Here is a 15,926-nt window from a genome sequence, read left to right on the forward strand (position 1 = left end):
ACTTTGCAGTGATTAAAAAAAACCGATTTATTCTCTCGGCCTAACGCATCCCCTTTATCCATTTCACTAATTAGTCCAACCCAGCTCCAGCTCTACCTAAGCCAACAAGATTAAAAAAAATCATAATGATATCAATTTCAGAAATAATTTATAATTTTAAAACATTTTTTATTTAAAAGAAAATACGTGAAATTTACATATCTAAAAATTATATTTAAAATTATTCTATATTTTATAAACATATTACATAAATAGTAATAGAATAAAATTACGTTTGGATGTTGAGTTGCGTTGTGAATAGTAATATTTTATAAATTTTATTAAAATAAATTTAACTTTTAAGTTGAAATGTATTAAGTAGGTTGATGTGAGTTTAATTTTTTTTATAAAAATTAAAAAAATAGTAAACCCCATATCAATTTGAGAGGAGTTGAATTTAATTTAACAATCAAACACATCTACATGTTATCTCAATCGTGTTAAAAATAGAGAAAAAAAAAAAAAGAAGAAAAACACGCTTACACGCATGAAGCCGCGGTCCAATGAGCAGCCGGCGATCCACGCGAGCAGACCAACACAACGCATGTAATATGGCATATGTTGTTTGAATCTGAACTTTGCAACTTTGAAAACCTTTCCTCAGACAACCTAAAGGAAAGGAAATAAAGAAAAAAAATATTTAAAAAAATGGCTGTCACAGACGTGGGCCTTCCATCATGGTCTATTAGTGCTTGATCGTAGTTTTGGTGCCCACGACCAAGCCCCCAAACTCTCTCTGTCTATATATCGTTGTCTTGTCTTTGGATGGGGGTAATGGACATTTGGGGCAGAGTCGCAGCATGCTCTTTGAACTATTCGTCTTCTAGCTGTAGCTTCTGCGCTGATTGCTTCAAACATTGCAGCTTCGTTTTCCTACAAAGGCTTTTGTTAAGGTTCTCAGAGAACTAAACAAACAAGGAGAGGCTGAGATCTGACTTGATTCTGCCGCCATTTTCATCATACCGACCGAGGTACTAAATTGTTTCTTTCATTCCTCTTTTTTGTTTTTTGTTTTTCTTTTTTAAGAAATGGGCTGATCTTCTTTACTGGCTAGCTTAAGGGAAAAGACACACGTCCTACCAGGGAAGTCTTCGCCCTGCTCCGTTTGGTTGCTTTAAAATGTGCGAAAGAAGAGGAATTTTAAGAGAGTTCTTTTGGATCTAAGATTTAGAGATTAGGGAAGACCAGAAGTCACGAGTGTCTTGTTCGACTTCTCTTTCGTTTTCTCGGGAACCAAACGGATAGTTAAACTTCATTTTTCTTTGTTTGTCTTTGCTTTGCTTTGCTTTGTTCTAGAGCATTTCTCCGATTTGTACAAAGATTTTGACTTGGTATGAACTCAGTCAAAGGTTTCTGCCATTTTTATGTGCTTTTTGGTTGCTTGTAACACGTAGAACAAAAGAAGATTTTCCCTTAAAATCCAGCGTAATATTCATAATACTATATAGACCACTAAACTCTAGCTTTTAAACTTCGGTTTAAGCTGTGTTATCTTCAAGATCCGGTCTTTATTTTGTTGAGATGATTTGAAAGCATACTGATACGGGTTAACTTGTTGGGATTGTGGAAATACAGGACCTTGGAGGATAGTTGCTCTCGGTGTTTCAAAAATGGCGTCCAGGTCCTTCAAGGTGAGCCGGTCAAATCTATCGTCAACCTCCGATGCGCCTCCTGAAGCACTTAACAAACCTCCACTGCCTCCGACTGTGACATTTGGTCGGAGGACTTCCTCAGGTCGCTACATCAGCTACTCAAGGGATGATCTAGATAGTGAGCTTGGGAGTGGGGAATTCATGAATTATACAGTACACATACCGCCAACTCCTGACAACCAACCTATGGATCCATCCATATCGCAGAAGGTTGAAGAACAATATGTGTCAAATTCGCTCTTTACAGGTGGTTTCAATAGCGTTACTCGAGCTCATCTCATGGACAAGGTGATTGAGTCTGAAACCAGCCATCCCCAGATGGCTGGTGCAAAAGGGTCTTCGTGTGCAATTCCTGGATGTGATGCTAATGTGATGAGTGATGAGCGTGGGGTGGACATTCTCCCTTGTGAATGCGATTTCAAAATATGTCGTGATTGCTATATAGATGCAGTGAAGACAGGGGGCGGGATTTGCCCAGGATGTAAGGAGCCTTATAAGAACACAGACTTGGATGAAGGAGCTGTGGATAATAATGGGCGGCCGCTTCCTCTTCCTCCACCAAATGGGATGTCAAAAATGGAGAGGAGGTTGTCATTGATGAAGTCAACCAAGTCGGCATTGATGAGGAGCCAAACTGGGGTTGGGGACTTTGATCACAATCGGTGGCTGTTTGAAACAAGGGGAACATATGGATATGGGAACGCCATATGGCCAAAGGATGGGGGTTTTGGAAATGGGAAAGATGATGAAACTGTTGAGCCAACAGAGTTAATGAACAGACCGTGGAGGCCACTTACCCGGAAATTGAAGATACCTGCTGCTATTCTCAGCCCTTATCGGTACAATCTCCTGTTATTATCCTCCTCAAATATAATGAGTTATATTGTTTCTCTAAATTTCAATAGCTTTCCTGCTCTGTTTTCATTACATCCAATTGTGCTATAAAGAGTGAATTGCCCATAATGATAGATATAAGGATTACATGCATACATGCCTGTGTATGCGTGCAGTGTGCACACACGTTGCCCCCAACCCAATATGAAGCATAATATGAAGTTAAAGTGTTATGTAGTTATACGTGTGGGCATGGAAATCATATGTATGACTATTGTCTTTCCTTCCGTGATGGTCCCATTAATATCTGTTGTGGCATGTTATTTGTGATCATTCTCATGGAAATCACATTAATACCTGTCATTTGGTTCAATTATGCAGTTTTCAATATTTATCAGTTTCCAATTCGACAGGCATGATAAAAATGTGATATGGTCAAGGAGATTATATATGCTTTAAAATTGTTTGAATGTGGAATGCTCATCATTGATCTTAATTTTTCACCTTCTTCCAGTTACGTCAATTTATGGGCTGTTGATTCGCCTATATTTGTTTTGTCTCTTGTCAATGTGTTTTTTATCACTTTTTCTTTGCAGATTTAATCTGACCGGTTCCATTTGTCATTTCCTTTATCTGCAAGCTGATGAACATCTTTTGCTTTGCTTTGAATCTGTGTAAACAGGCTTCTAATTTTTGTTCGAATGGTTGTTCTTGCACTGTTTTTGGCATGGAGGATCAACCACCCAAATAATGATGCAATCTGGCTATGGGGAATGTCCATTGTCTGTGAGATTTGGTTTGCTTTTTCTTGGCTCCTTGACCAACTTCCTAAACTCTGCCCAGTCAATCGTGCTACAGATCTTAATGTCTTGAAAGAAAAATTTGAAACACCTACCCTAAACAACCCCACTGGAAAATCTGATCTCCCAGGCATAGATATCTTTGTCTCTACTGCAGATCCGGATAAAGAGCCGCCTCTTGTCACTTCGAACACTATCTTGTCGATTCTTGCAGCTGATTACCCAGTTGAAAAGCTTGCTTGCTATGTTTCTGATGATGGTGGTGCACTTCTAACCTTCGAAGCCATGGCTGAAGCTGCAAGCTTTGCTAATATATGGGTTCCATTCTGTCGTAAACATGATATTGAGCCCAGGAACCCAGAAACATACTTCAATTTGAAGAGGGATCCTTACAAGAACAAGGTGAAGTCAGATTTTGTCAAGGATCGTAGACGAGTAAAGCGTGAGTATGATGAGTTCAAGGTCCGCATCAATGGCCTGCCTGACTCAATACGCCGCCGATCAGATGCGTATCATGCTCGAGAGGAAATCAAGGCAATGAAGCTTCAGCGACAGAACAGAGATGATGAACCAGTGGAGAGTGTGAAGATCCCAAAAGCAACATGGATGGCTGATGGTACACACTGGCCAGGGACTTGGTTGAGTGCTTCTCCTGAGCACTCTAAAGGTGACCATGCTGGTATAATACAGGTATTTCTATCCACCCAGTAGGTTATATCAACTGTCAGAATGCTAGATAGATTGAGTAAATTATGACTTCATTAACCTAGAGTCCACGTCTTGGTATATGTGGCTTATTAATGTTCTTTTTTAAATACTTCTCTAATTGTTAGCTACTAAGAGAAGTAACAAAAGAATCACTTTTTTTAAAAAAAGAGAAGTAACAAAAGAATAGAAGTAAGATGTTGGAAGGAGGTTGAGAAAAAAGAAGAAGCGAAGAAGTGGACTAAATGGGGCTGATTTATAATGCAGGTGATGTTGAAACCTCCCAGTGATGAACCACTACATGGAGGTGCTGATGAAAGTAAGCTCATTGACCTCACTGATGTTGATATTCGTCTCCCCTTGCTTGTTTATGTGTCTCGTGAGAAGCGTCCGGGCTATGATCACAACAAGAAGGCTGGGGCCATGAATGCTCTGGTTCGAGCCTCAGCTATTATGTCCAATGGCCCCTTCATTCTCAACCTTGATTGTGACCACTATATCTACAACTCCCAAGCAATGAGGGAAGGCATGTGCTTCATGATGGATCGGGGAGGTGATCGCATTTGCTATGTTCAGTTTCCTCAAAGGTTTGAGGGTATTGATCCGTCCGATCGATATGCCAATCACAACACTGTTTTCTTTGACATCAACATGCGAGCTCTTGATGGGATTATGGGCCCTGTCTACGTCGGAACTGGTTGCCTCTTTCGAAGGGTTGCCCTTTATGGCTTTGACCCACCAAGATCTAAAGAGCACCACACTGGTTGCTGCAGTTGCTGCTTTGGTAGTCGTAAAAAGCATTACTCAGTTGCAAGCTCCCCAGGAGAGAATCGAGCCCTAAGAATGGGTGATTCTGATGAGGAAGAGATGAACCTCTCTTTGCTCCCTAAAAGGTTTGGGAACTCTACTTTTCTTATTGATTCAATCCCGGTGGCAGAGTTCCAAGGTCGTCCTCTTGCAGATCACCCAGCTGTAAAGAATGGACGCCCACCTGGTGCTCTTACCATTCCCCGTGAGCTTCTTGATGCATCAACTGTTGCAGAGGCAATCAGTGTGATCTCCTGCTGGTATGAAGACAAAACTGAGTGGGGACAGCGTGTTGGGTGGATTTATGGGTCCGTGACTGAAGATGTGGTCACTGGGTATAGAATGCACAATAGGGGTTGGAAATCAGTTTATTGTGTGACCAAACGTGATGCCTTCCGGGGAACTGCTCCAATTAATCTCACTGATAGGCTCCATCAAGTCCTTCGGTGGGCTACTGGATCAGTTGAGATTTTCTTCTCCCGTAATAATGCCCTCCTGGCCAGCCCGAGAATGAAGCTTCTGCAGAGGATAGCGTACCTTAATGTTGGCATCTACCCTTTTACTTCAATCTTCCTGATTGTCTACTGCTTCCTCCCTGCACTCTCACTCTTCTCTGGCCAGTTCATTGTCCAGACCCTCAATGTCACTTTCCTCGCCTACCTCCTTATCATCACTTTGACTCTATGCATGCTTGCTATTCTTGAGATCAGATGGTCTGGCGTTGAGCTGGAAGAATGGTGGAGAAATGAGCAGTTTTGGTTGATTGGAGGGACTAGCGCTCACCTGGCTGCTGTGCTTCAGGGACTTCTGAAAGTCCTTGCTGGGATAGAAATTTCTTTCACTCTGACATCAAAATCAGGAGGTGATGATGTGGATGATGAGTTTGCTGATCTCTATATTGTCAAATGGACATCCCTGATGATACCACCACTCACAATCATAATGGTCAACTTAATCGCAATTGCCGTCGGGTTTAGCCGAACAATATACAGCACTATACCACAGTGGAGCAAATTAATAGGCGGTGTTTTCTTCAGTTTCTGGGTCTTGGCTCATCTATACCCTTTTGCCAAAGGGCTGATGGGACGGAGAGGGAGAACACCCACCATTGTTTTTGTATGGTCAGGACTCATTGCAATCACGATATCCCTCCTTTGGGTGGCAATCAGTCCCCCTTCTGGTACTGACCAAATTGGAGGTTCATTCCAATTCCCCTGATTGGTTTTTTTTATCCTGTCAAGATGAACATATTCAGTAATATTCCTTCATTCAATTATCTCTTCAGAAAGTTAACCATGCTGGTGAATGGACTAGGCATGTTCTGTTTCTTGTCCTCCATATAAAGTCTCAAACTTTTAGCAATCTTGAGTAAAAATGGATGGGACCAAGAGAATGGGAAACTGTGGTTTTACCGGCATTTTGTGATTGTTGTATGATCTCTCTTACGTGAATTATTAATTTTAATGTTTAATTTTTACATGGAGGATAGGATTGCATACAGGTATATTTTTCTGTAATATTAAGCCAGGCCAGCTACTGCTAGATTTTTCTACTTGGATCTTGTTTTCTTAGCAGCTTCGAGAAGAAAAAATACGTTCCGAATGACATTGTCAACTGATCCGGTTGTTCTAGATTGGACAGAACAATTGTCTGAGTTATGGGTGTGGCATAGGAACACCCCGGCTTTGATTGCAGTGTATAACTTTTACCAGTTAAAACTGTATCATTGTCACTGAGCTTAACCTTGGGGAGCCTCTTAAAGTTCAATTCAAAGATGAAAATTCCATCCAGAGTTATCCGATTTCCACATTTCATGAGGCACATTGAAATGTACAAGTTTGAAATGTTTGAAGCAAGGGCTGATTGATGGAGTATGGGGAGTTAAGGGGGTTGGTTACAAATGTGATTTCATTAGGCATCAATCAGGAAACTCCTCCAGGTAAATCAAATCCTGGACCTTTCCGGTGTCACTGAAGAGATGCATAGAGCCAACTTCACCTTTGTCACGCTCATCAAGATGGCGGCCTCTCTTGACTCAAGTCAAAAAGGGAGCGTCACCAAATTTTATATGCGTTTAGGCATTTTTTTTTTTTATTTGCATTTTGGCTAATTTATTAAAAATTAACCTCACTCACGATGGATTAATTATATTTTTGTCTATTATAAAAGATTATTACTATTCTATTATTTGTTTACCATATACTTTTTAATGCATATTAAATTGCATCAAATCAGTTTCCTAAAACGGCAACTTATACAAAAAAAAAAAAAAACCATAGCACCAAAATACATTAAGAAAAAATGCATGAATCAACATCATCAAATTACATCACATAGAATTACAAAGTGTGGTGCTACATGTACTTACAATTTTATTTAAAATTTTACGAACAAGACTCAATTTATTAGATTTTTTTTAATTCAAATTTTTAATTTTTAATTTTATAATTTTCAGCATATCAATAATTGATACGTGAATAATTAAGTTTTTTATATATTTTTTTAAAGTACAATTATCATTTCTCAGTTACAAATTACACAAAGAATAAAAAAGTACAAAAGATTGATTACATAAAAACACAGTTGGAGAGAGAAAATATTGGTTTTTAATTACAAAAATAATATTTGCAGTCATAGAGTGCGTAAGCGTCGGACACTCATTTTGAAAAAAGTAAGTAAATATGAGATCTATATAAAAAAATTAATTTTTTTATAGTAATCCAATTTTTTCAAAAGGATTGCGCAACACTTGAATAATCTATGATTTTCTTTTAAGTAAATATGAGATTCACATGAAAAAATTAATTTTTTAACGATAAACTTTACTTTTTTTTTAAAAGAAATATGCGCACTTACATAATATATAATTATATTTTTATATAATTTATTTGTGGTTAAAATATTTATCTTGAATTATCGGGAATTTCATAGTCAACTTTGCATGAAAGTTTTAAAAGTAGTACAATTACTGATGGCTGGCCCAGAGACGCGTACCAATAATCCAGTAAAGCAGTTTCCACAATCACGCGAAAATCTACCCTTTTTGTCATTGTCCAGATTTTTGAGGTCCAAGCCCGTGGAGGAAAAACCCAGCCCGTTTGGGAAAAGAAAAGGAGTGCAACGCAGCGTTTGGACACTTAGGTTAGTTTCCTCTCCTTTTTTCCACTTCCCCGACGTCCCTCTCTCATATTCCCTCCTGTCCTGTGCACAAACCATCCTCACGCCGCGCCTCCCGTTTCTCTCACCCTCTACGTTCATCTCATTCTCTCTGTTTCACTCAGACCGTTTCTCTCCTTCTCGCCGTCTCTCTCTCTTCCTCTTCGACCGCGATTTACGTTTTCCCGATACACGTCTCCGCCTTCTCTTTTGTTGAGATTTTAGAGAATATTTAGTAGTGTTGAGTTAAATTTCTTTGATTTTGGAGGATTATTGCACTTAAGTTTTATATTTTGTGAATTTCATCTTAAAAAGGGTTCACCATCGAATATGGCAATGTTCATATAGCGGAGGTGAAAACCCATATAGATTACAGACAGAAGTCCATAGAGCGTTGGCCTAATCTCACCCGCATACTCCACCTATCGAAAACAAAACCCCCAATAAAACCTAAAGCCTCTGCTTCCATGGCCGTTACCAGTCCAAACCCTCCTCTTCCTACACCCTCTAGGGTCAGCTCCACCGCCATCCACACGGCTGTCACCGCACTCCTGAAATGGAGAAACTCCAAGTCTGGGACCCAGAAACCCCAACTTTTACAGCAAGACGAATTCGTCTACCTCATACTCACCCTCAAGAAAATACCCTCCCAATCTCGCACTAACCCCCATAAGATCCTACTCCCACATGCCATACAATCCCCCACCTCTCCCAAGAGCTCTGTCTCATCATCGACGATCGACCCCACTCCAATCTCACCAAAGCCTCCGCCAAATCGAAGATTGATTCCGACCAAGTACCTGTCTCCAAAGTCCTCAAGTTGTCCAAGCTGAAATCGGACTATCGCCCATTTGAGGCCAAGAGGAAATTGTGTGATTCGTATGACATGTTCTTTGCGGACAAGAGGGTTGTGCCCCTCTTGCCGGGGTTGTTGGGGAAGCACTTTTATAAGAAGAAGAAGATTCCGGTGCCCGTGGACTTGAAGCACAAGAATTGGAAGGAGCAGATTGAGAAGGCGTGCTCTTCGGCCTTGTTATTCTTGAGAACGGGTACTTGTAGTGTCGTGAAGGTGGCGAGGTTGAGTATGGAGAAGGAGGAGATTGTGGAGAATGTGGTGGCTGCGATTGAGGGAATTGCGGAGATTGTGCCACGGAAGTGGGGCGGTGTGAGGTCGTTGCATTTGAAGCTGTTGGACTCATTGGCTTTACCGGTTTATCAGGTGGTGCCAGATGTGAGGTTGAGGATTGAGGGATTGAAAGAGGAGGAGGGAAAGGTTGAAGAGGCTGCCAAAGATAAGAGTAAGAAAGGCGAGCGCGTGGGGAAGAAGAGGGGGAGGATTCATGAAGTAAAGTATATGGACAGGAATGTAGGTGAGGTGATTCATGAAGATGAAGTGAGGAGTGATGAGATTGAGGGTGGAGAAGTTGGTGATGGTGAGAATGGTGAAATGGATATTGGTGAATCGGGGAATAAGAAGAGAAAAAAGGGTGATAAGACTGAAGTGGGGGTTTCTGGTGAGTCGAAACACTTGAAGAAGCTGGCTAAGCTGAAGAACAAAGTTATTCTAGCAGAGACAAGAGATGAGTTGTTGGCTGCGAAGGGGAAGAAGGAAGGTGATATAAAGAAAGGGAATGTTGGTTTGTCTGTTGAAGATGGGGGGTCTGGTGGAAAGAAGGAGAAGAGTGGGAAGATGAAGTTGAGGAGTGGAGAAATGAAGGTGAAGGCTAGGAAAAGCAGGAAAGCAGCTGGGTAATGTGATTTGGAAGACTGAAAGAAGTTAGAGATGGTAATTCGTCCTCTTGCGGATGTTTTTTTTCAAGTATCTAATAGATTGTACTTTTGTCTTATTTCTTTTTGTTAGACAATGAGAATTCTGCTGATCGAAATTAGTAACCACTTTTTTGTTGACAATTTGATTTATGAAGAGAATTACGTTTTGTATCACCTTACTTCTATACTGGAACTTTGATTTTGTTCTTGTATGCAAAGCAAAAATGTCCTCATATCATATTCTGCTTCCAAATGGGTGAAGAATTCATTTCGTGGTTACTCATGCAACATTGAAATTAAGCGCCATGACCAAAACCATTACTGCTGCACTGGTGATTATGTGGATGATGAATTCGCTGATCTCTATGTTGTCAAATGGACATCCCTGTTGATACCACCACTCGTAATCATAATGGTCAGTTTAATCGCAATTGCCGTCGGTTTTGGCCGAACAATGTACAGAACTATACCACAGTGGAGCAAATTAATAGGTGGCGTCTTCTTCAGTTTCTGGGTCTTGGCTTATCTATACCCGTTTGCGAGAGGGAGAACACCAACCATTGTTTTTGTATGGTCAGGCTTCATTGCAATCACGATATCCCCCTTCTGGTACTGACCAAGAGCTCTGCCTCATCATTGACGATTGACTCCACTCCAATCTCACCAAAGAAGGGTAATAATTCTAAGAGGTTGTAATTACCACTTGGACTAGTTCTTTTTAAGTATAAATCTGGAATTAGTTTATTCTTTCATTGGATGGTTATGCTATGTAAGAGAGATTTTGGTTTGATGAGGTTAATCATGGTATAGTCTGTCTCAATCTCTCCAATTGCCAAATTTGTTAGGGCAATGAATTTGAGGACATTGTGCTTGTTGAAGAAGCTATTATGAAGTTGGTGTCAATAGTTTATCATTCAATAGAATTTGTAGCTAGTTAATATTACTTGAGGGCCTCGATTCTCAACCTTGTGAGCATATGTTCGACTGCTAGGAGATACATCTAGTCAAACATTGGTTTCTTCCCTGTCTATGGTTTAAAACTCGGCACTTGTTTCACGTCTGTGCTTATAGGTAGTTTGTCCTAAATTTGGCGTTATGAGATTAGGAATCAAATCCTCTAAATTATTCATCATAAGTCTAAAAATCTTGCTCATTATTTAATAAAAATATTTAACTTTTATTAATTCAATGTACAGCTTAAAAAAATTCAAATTAAGGCAAAGTCTAGACCACTCTGCCAAGAGAAAGGGTGAAGAGGCTGGCAAAGATAAGGGTAAGAAAGTGAGCGTGTGGGGAAGAAGAGGGGGAGGATTCATGAAGTAAGGTATATGGACGGGAATGTAGGTGAGGTGATTCATGAAGATGAAGTGGGGAGTGATGAGATTGAGGGTGGAGATATTGGTGATGGTGAGAATGGTGAAATGGATATTGGTGAATTGGGGAATAAGAAGATTTAAAAAGGGAGATAAGACTGAAGTAGGGGTTTAGGGTTCAGTGTTACTCTATTTGATATTTGTGGCAGATTAGAATCAAAGATTCCGAATATAATGGAAATTAATTGTTACTTCTACTAGAATAATAACTTGTTAAATGAACAGGACTTTTTTTGATAGGAGAAAGATTATTACATACAAGAATGTAGTTGAAACCAAAAAGTGAAACCAGACCTTTGTGTCACAGCTTAATTAAATGAACAGGACTAACTGATACGAACCTTAGATTCTTGACTCAGTTCCTCAATTCCACTTTGCACTTAGAATTTAAATATTAGGTTGTCATTCTTTTCTTGATAAGTAAATTTTAGTTTGTCGTTATCATATTTGTTTTCACTGCATGTTCATTTGGAAGAAAATTCCATTTCTTTGAAATGTTCTCTTATGCACTCAGTTGTAGTTCTGATTCCTGTGTACAGAGTTCCAAGATTAGGAAGAGTCGGTACTTGATAGATGCACCCTTTTTTAAAGGGCTGTTGGACTTATTTAGTACATGTTTTGTCACAGTGAAACTGATCAAAAGGGAGAGATATTAGATGACATATGATGCTAGTTTTTTTCCCATTACTGCCTTCTCAATCGATACTACTTCTTTTTCCCAACTACTACATTTTATGTTTCTCAAGAATTCTGATACGAGTTTTTCATTATAAAGAAAGCTATAACTGCATTTGTTTGAATGGTTTCAGGTGCTATCTCTGCAGTTTAGTTCATGCTTCAGGATATTGTGTGATTGTATTGTTTGTACCATGTATATTGAGTAAACTTGGTTGCAGGATTACTTTTGCTTTTGAGTTTAGAATGCTGTACATCTGTCTTCTGAGTCGTGACCTGGAAATATGGGGAAAAAACATTGACACTATTTTAAGATAGAGAAACATATTAACATACAGCACTGGTTTTACTTTATTATCCAGTTGTATCTTTCGGAGGTTGCCTTTGTTAAGAATTTGCTGAAACTTCTTGTTTTTTGGTGCATTGGGTTGTTATCCGATTTAAGTTCTGAGGTAGCCTCTAGTTTCACCAAGACCATTAGCAAGGGTTTCTTCATTTGGGATGCGCATGTAATGGCTTATGATCTAATTTATGTGTAACACGAGCATTTTAGATTTGATATCAGAACATGGTGAAAGGGATTTTGCATTAAGAGAAGCTTTTACGGTTTGTAATAATTCCAAGAGGTTGTAATTATCACTTGGACTTCTTTATAAGTATAAATCTAGATGTAGTTTATGCTTTCATTGGGTCGTTATGCTATATGCAAGAGATATTTTGGTGAGATTGATCATGGTATAGTCTGGTCTCAATCTCTCCAATTGCCAAAATTTGTTAGGCCAATGAATTTGAGGACATTGTGCATGTTGAAGAAGCTTATTATGAAGTTGGTATCAGGAGTTTTATCATTCAATAGAATCTGTAGCTAGTTAATGTTACTTGAAGATCTCGATTCTCAAGCTTGTGAGTGTATGTTCGACTTTCTTTCATTGTAATGTTCCATGAGCATGTCCTTATAAACAGAGGCTTAATAGCATTGCCAGGAGATAGGTCTACTCTATGGTTTAAAACTTGGCACTTGTTTCACGTCTGTGCTTATAGGTAGTTTGTCCTAAATTTGGAGTTATGGGATTTTATTAACTTAATGTACAGCTTAAAAAACTCAAATTAAGGCAAAGTCTGCCAAGAGTAAGGGATGACCCTATTCGTCCAGGTGGATTCAATCCACTCCTAAATTTCAAGGTTCGAAAAATCGGAATCGGAGATAGACTGATTCAATGAATCAAGTGATTCAACAAATTGAATCGGGTGATTCATAACAACTTGAATCGGTTGTTTTTAATGTTGATAAAAAGTATTAAAAATCATATATAATGTGATTCAAATATTTAATATCATGTATATAAAAGTATAGATTATAAATTCAGCCAAGAGCTCTCACCTATGCAAAGCTATTTACGAGTGAAGAAGGAAGAGATAAATAGATGGGATCTGTCCAGAGAAAAAAAGATGAGACATAAAGTTGAAGGTTGACCAAAACACAAGGCTCAAAGACAAAAAGCTTGCAATAAAGGAAGAGGGAGAAGATAAAAGAGGCATGATAGACAACCAAAGAGGCTGGCTTCACGGGGATTTTCATCTTCCTCTACCTCTACTTTCCTCCTCTTTCTTTTCATCTCCTCCATTAATATTGTCTCAAATCTCATTGAGCTTGAGAGTAGCATGAGAGAATATAAAAACCTCAAAAGCTAGTGTATTTACCTTTTCCAAGACTTGTGGACATAGGCGTTAATTGAACCATGTGGATCATAGTTTCTCTTTTTATTAAGAGTTCGTTTAGATAGTGAGATGAGATGATTTTATATGAATTGAATAAAATATTGTTAGAATATTATTTTTAAATATTATTATTTTTTTGAAATTTTAAAAAATTAAATTATTTATTCTATTTTATGTAAAATTTTAAAAAAAATTATAATAATGAGATGAGATAATATCATTTCTCTGCACTTATTTATTATTTTCACAATGGATGAGCACTTCAACATTGCTCCACCATCCAAGAACCACCATGGGTCATTCAACAATATGGCGTCTACATTTGATGGGAAAATGCATCAACCCTTGACTTGTCAAAATCTTACAAAAATTCAAAAACCCCTCTCCTATCTTCAAAAAAGTCAAACAAAAAAAAATAAAAAAAAATTCTTAGAATACGTTTGGACACAGAGGTGAGACATAAAATTTTTAAAATTTTTCATAATTTCATTCCAATATTACTAAAAAAATATTTTTCAATTTTAAATTTTTAACTTTTTTATCTAATCATTACCTAAACATAGAAACTAATACAACTTTTATAAACTTCAAAATAAAACATAAAAATCAATACAATTTTTACCAATTTTGAAACAAAAAAATTTTAAAAAATACTTTTATAATATTTTTATTAATCTTTCTTCTCTCATTTCTCAAAATCCACTCAAACATTTTAATTCAAACTATTTTACTATTATTTATAGAATTATAAAATACTTCAAATGTCTTAACAAGTCTTTAGTCTACAAAAAACTCAAAATTATTCCCTAACTCTAATAAATTTGAACAAACTCAAAAGTCCCTTTCGAAATATCGAATTAAAGAATGGGTAGAGGTTTTTTAATTTTATAAAAATTACAATTAGCATGAAATTTTAATTAAATCCTCATCTTTCTAACTTAAAATCTTGACCCTAAAAAAGTTCCTTAAAGTCAAAAGATATATTTTTCTAAATCCTAAAACCGGCATATTTTTTTTTCCTATTATCTTTTAGTTCCTTCAACTTTATTCTTGCTCTTTTTTCCAATGCTTGAAAAGAACATAAAAAATTATTCATGTAAAGGAGTTGTAAATAAATGAAGGTATAAAATTTCTTAATTTGAAAGCCTTTGCAAGAGCTAATTGAATCGTGGGTGTTGGGATTTGTCTGTTTCTTTGAAAACTGTTCTTGGTTTACACACATTCTCCTTAGAACTCAGGAAAGAAAACCTTCTATATTAAGATTAGCCATGAAAGAAGAAATGGAATTTAGTCATGAAAGTTTTCTCAAATATTCCTCATTAAACCTCTCAAAAGAAAATGAATTTAGAAAATTGAAATCTATTTTAATCACTGATTGTCCCAATAAGATTAATATGGATTTCTTGGTAATCCTTATTTGCTCATACAAGAAAAACCTCTTGGTAATTAAACCACAAAAAAAAAAAGATCTTGAAATATAGACTAGCCAAGCCTATGTTACTTGTGGGAAATAGAGTAAAAAAATAAAAAATAAAAAAAATAGAAAAACACGTGTCAAGGAAATCAAGCTTGAGTGGGGTTGAGCCAGGCTTGGACCGAAACTTTGGGTAGTTACAAAGTGTCTACTCGGCCCAAACCCGATAGGCCCAAATAAAACTATGACTATAGCAATATCATTCAAAATTTAAATGTCTCATGTATTAGAAGTCTATCATTGACCTTAGAAGTCCCAAAACTTTGTAAATGTTTTTCCATCTTAATTAAGAGATTTTAGTTTTTGAGAAATGATATATACAGTCGTAGAATGCGTAACTATCGCACACTCATTTTGAAAAAAATGAATAAATCTGGGTCTCACATGAAAAAACTATTTTTTTTTTATAGTAGATCTCATTTTTTTCAAAAGAAGTGCACGACACTTGCACAACGCATGATTGTATCTATAATTATTCTTTACTTTTCGTCTTTCAACAAAAAAAAAAAAAAAAGTAATTTTGCATGATAATATCCATACAATGGTTTGACTATAATGTCATGCATATTATGTCTTGGGGTTAGGTATTAATATTTGCTTAAGAGTAGATTAGCTCCTATTGAGTTTTTTACCTTAGTAAAAATTAGTATTTTCAAGACTTTCGTCTGGGTTTCGATCTAGTTATTGAATAGCTGAAAATTGGAGAACCCCTTTACCATTGGAAAGGGAATCTCTTTCCTCCTATTGATGTTTCCACATCACTCCAAGTTGTGGAGAGGGGTCCCGTTCCACCTCCTCACCGTTAATAAGACTAGAGGAAGGGCAATACTACCATTTAGGAATATGTCTTGTTATGTGGTCCTTCCCCATTTCAAGATCAATCCCGCTACGTACAATCGCTGCGTAGTCGGATGATGACGTG

At 37.6% G+C, this 15,926-nt stretch overlaps 1 protein-coding gene and 1 pseudogene across 1 annotated transcript; both read left to right on the forward strand.

Moving 5' to 3' along the window:
• Positions 1–686: 686 nt before the first annotated feature.
• LOC121255570 (cellulose synthase-like protein D3) lies at positions 687–6,314 on the forward strand. The gene is made up of 4 exons (XM_041155942.1): positions 687–1,010; positions 1,615–2,530; positions 3,208–4,015; positions 4,298–6,314. Exons 2-4 carry the CDS (start codon positions 1,650–1,652, stop codon positions 6,053–6,055), a joined length of 3,447 nt encoding a protein of 1,148 aa, XP_041011876.1. The 5' UTR covers positions 687–1,010; positions 1,615–1,649; the 3' UTR covers positions 6,056–6,314.
• A 1,672-nt stretch (positions 6,315–7,986) lies between these two features.
• LOC121255573 lies at positions 7,987–9,886 on the forward strand (annotated as a pseudogene).
• Positions 9,887–15,926: the final 6,040 nt, after the last annotated feature.

The sequence above is a fragment of the Juglans microcarpa x Juglans regia genome, chromosome 3D, assembly GCF_004785595.1.
Source record: "Juglans microcarpa x Juglans regia isolate MS1-56 chromosome 3D, Jm3101_v1.0, whole genome shotgun sequence".
Classification (NCBI taxonomy): domain Eukaryota; kingdom Viridiplantae; phylum Streptophyta; class Magnoliopsida; order Fagales; family Juglandaceae; genus Juglans; species Juglans microcarpa x Juglans regia.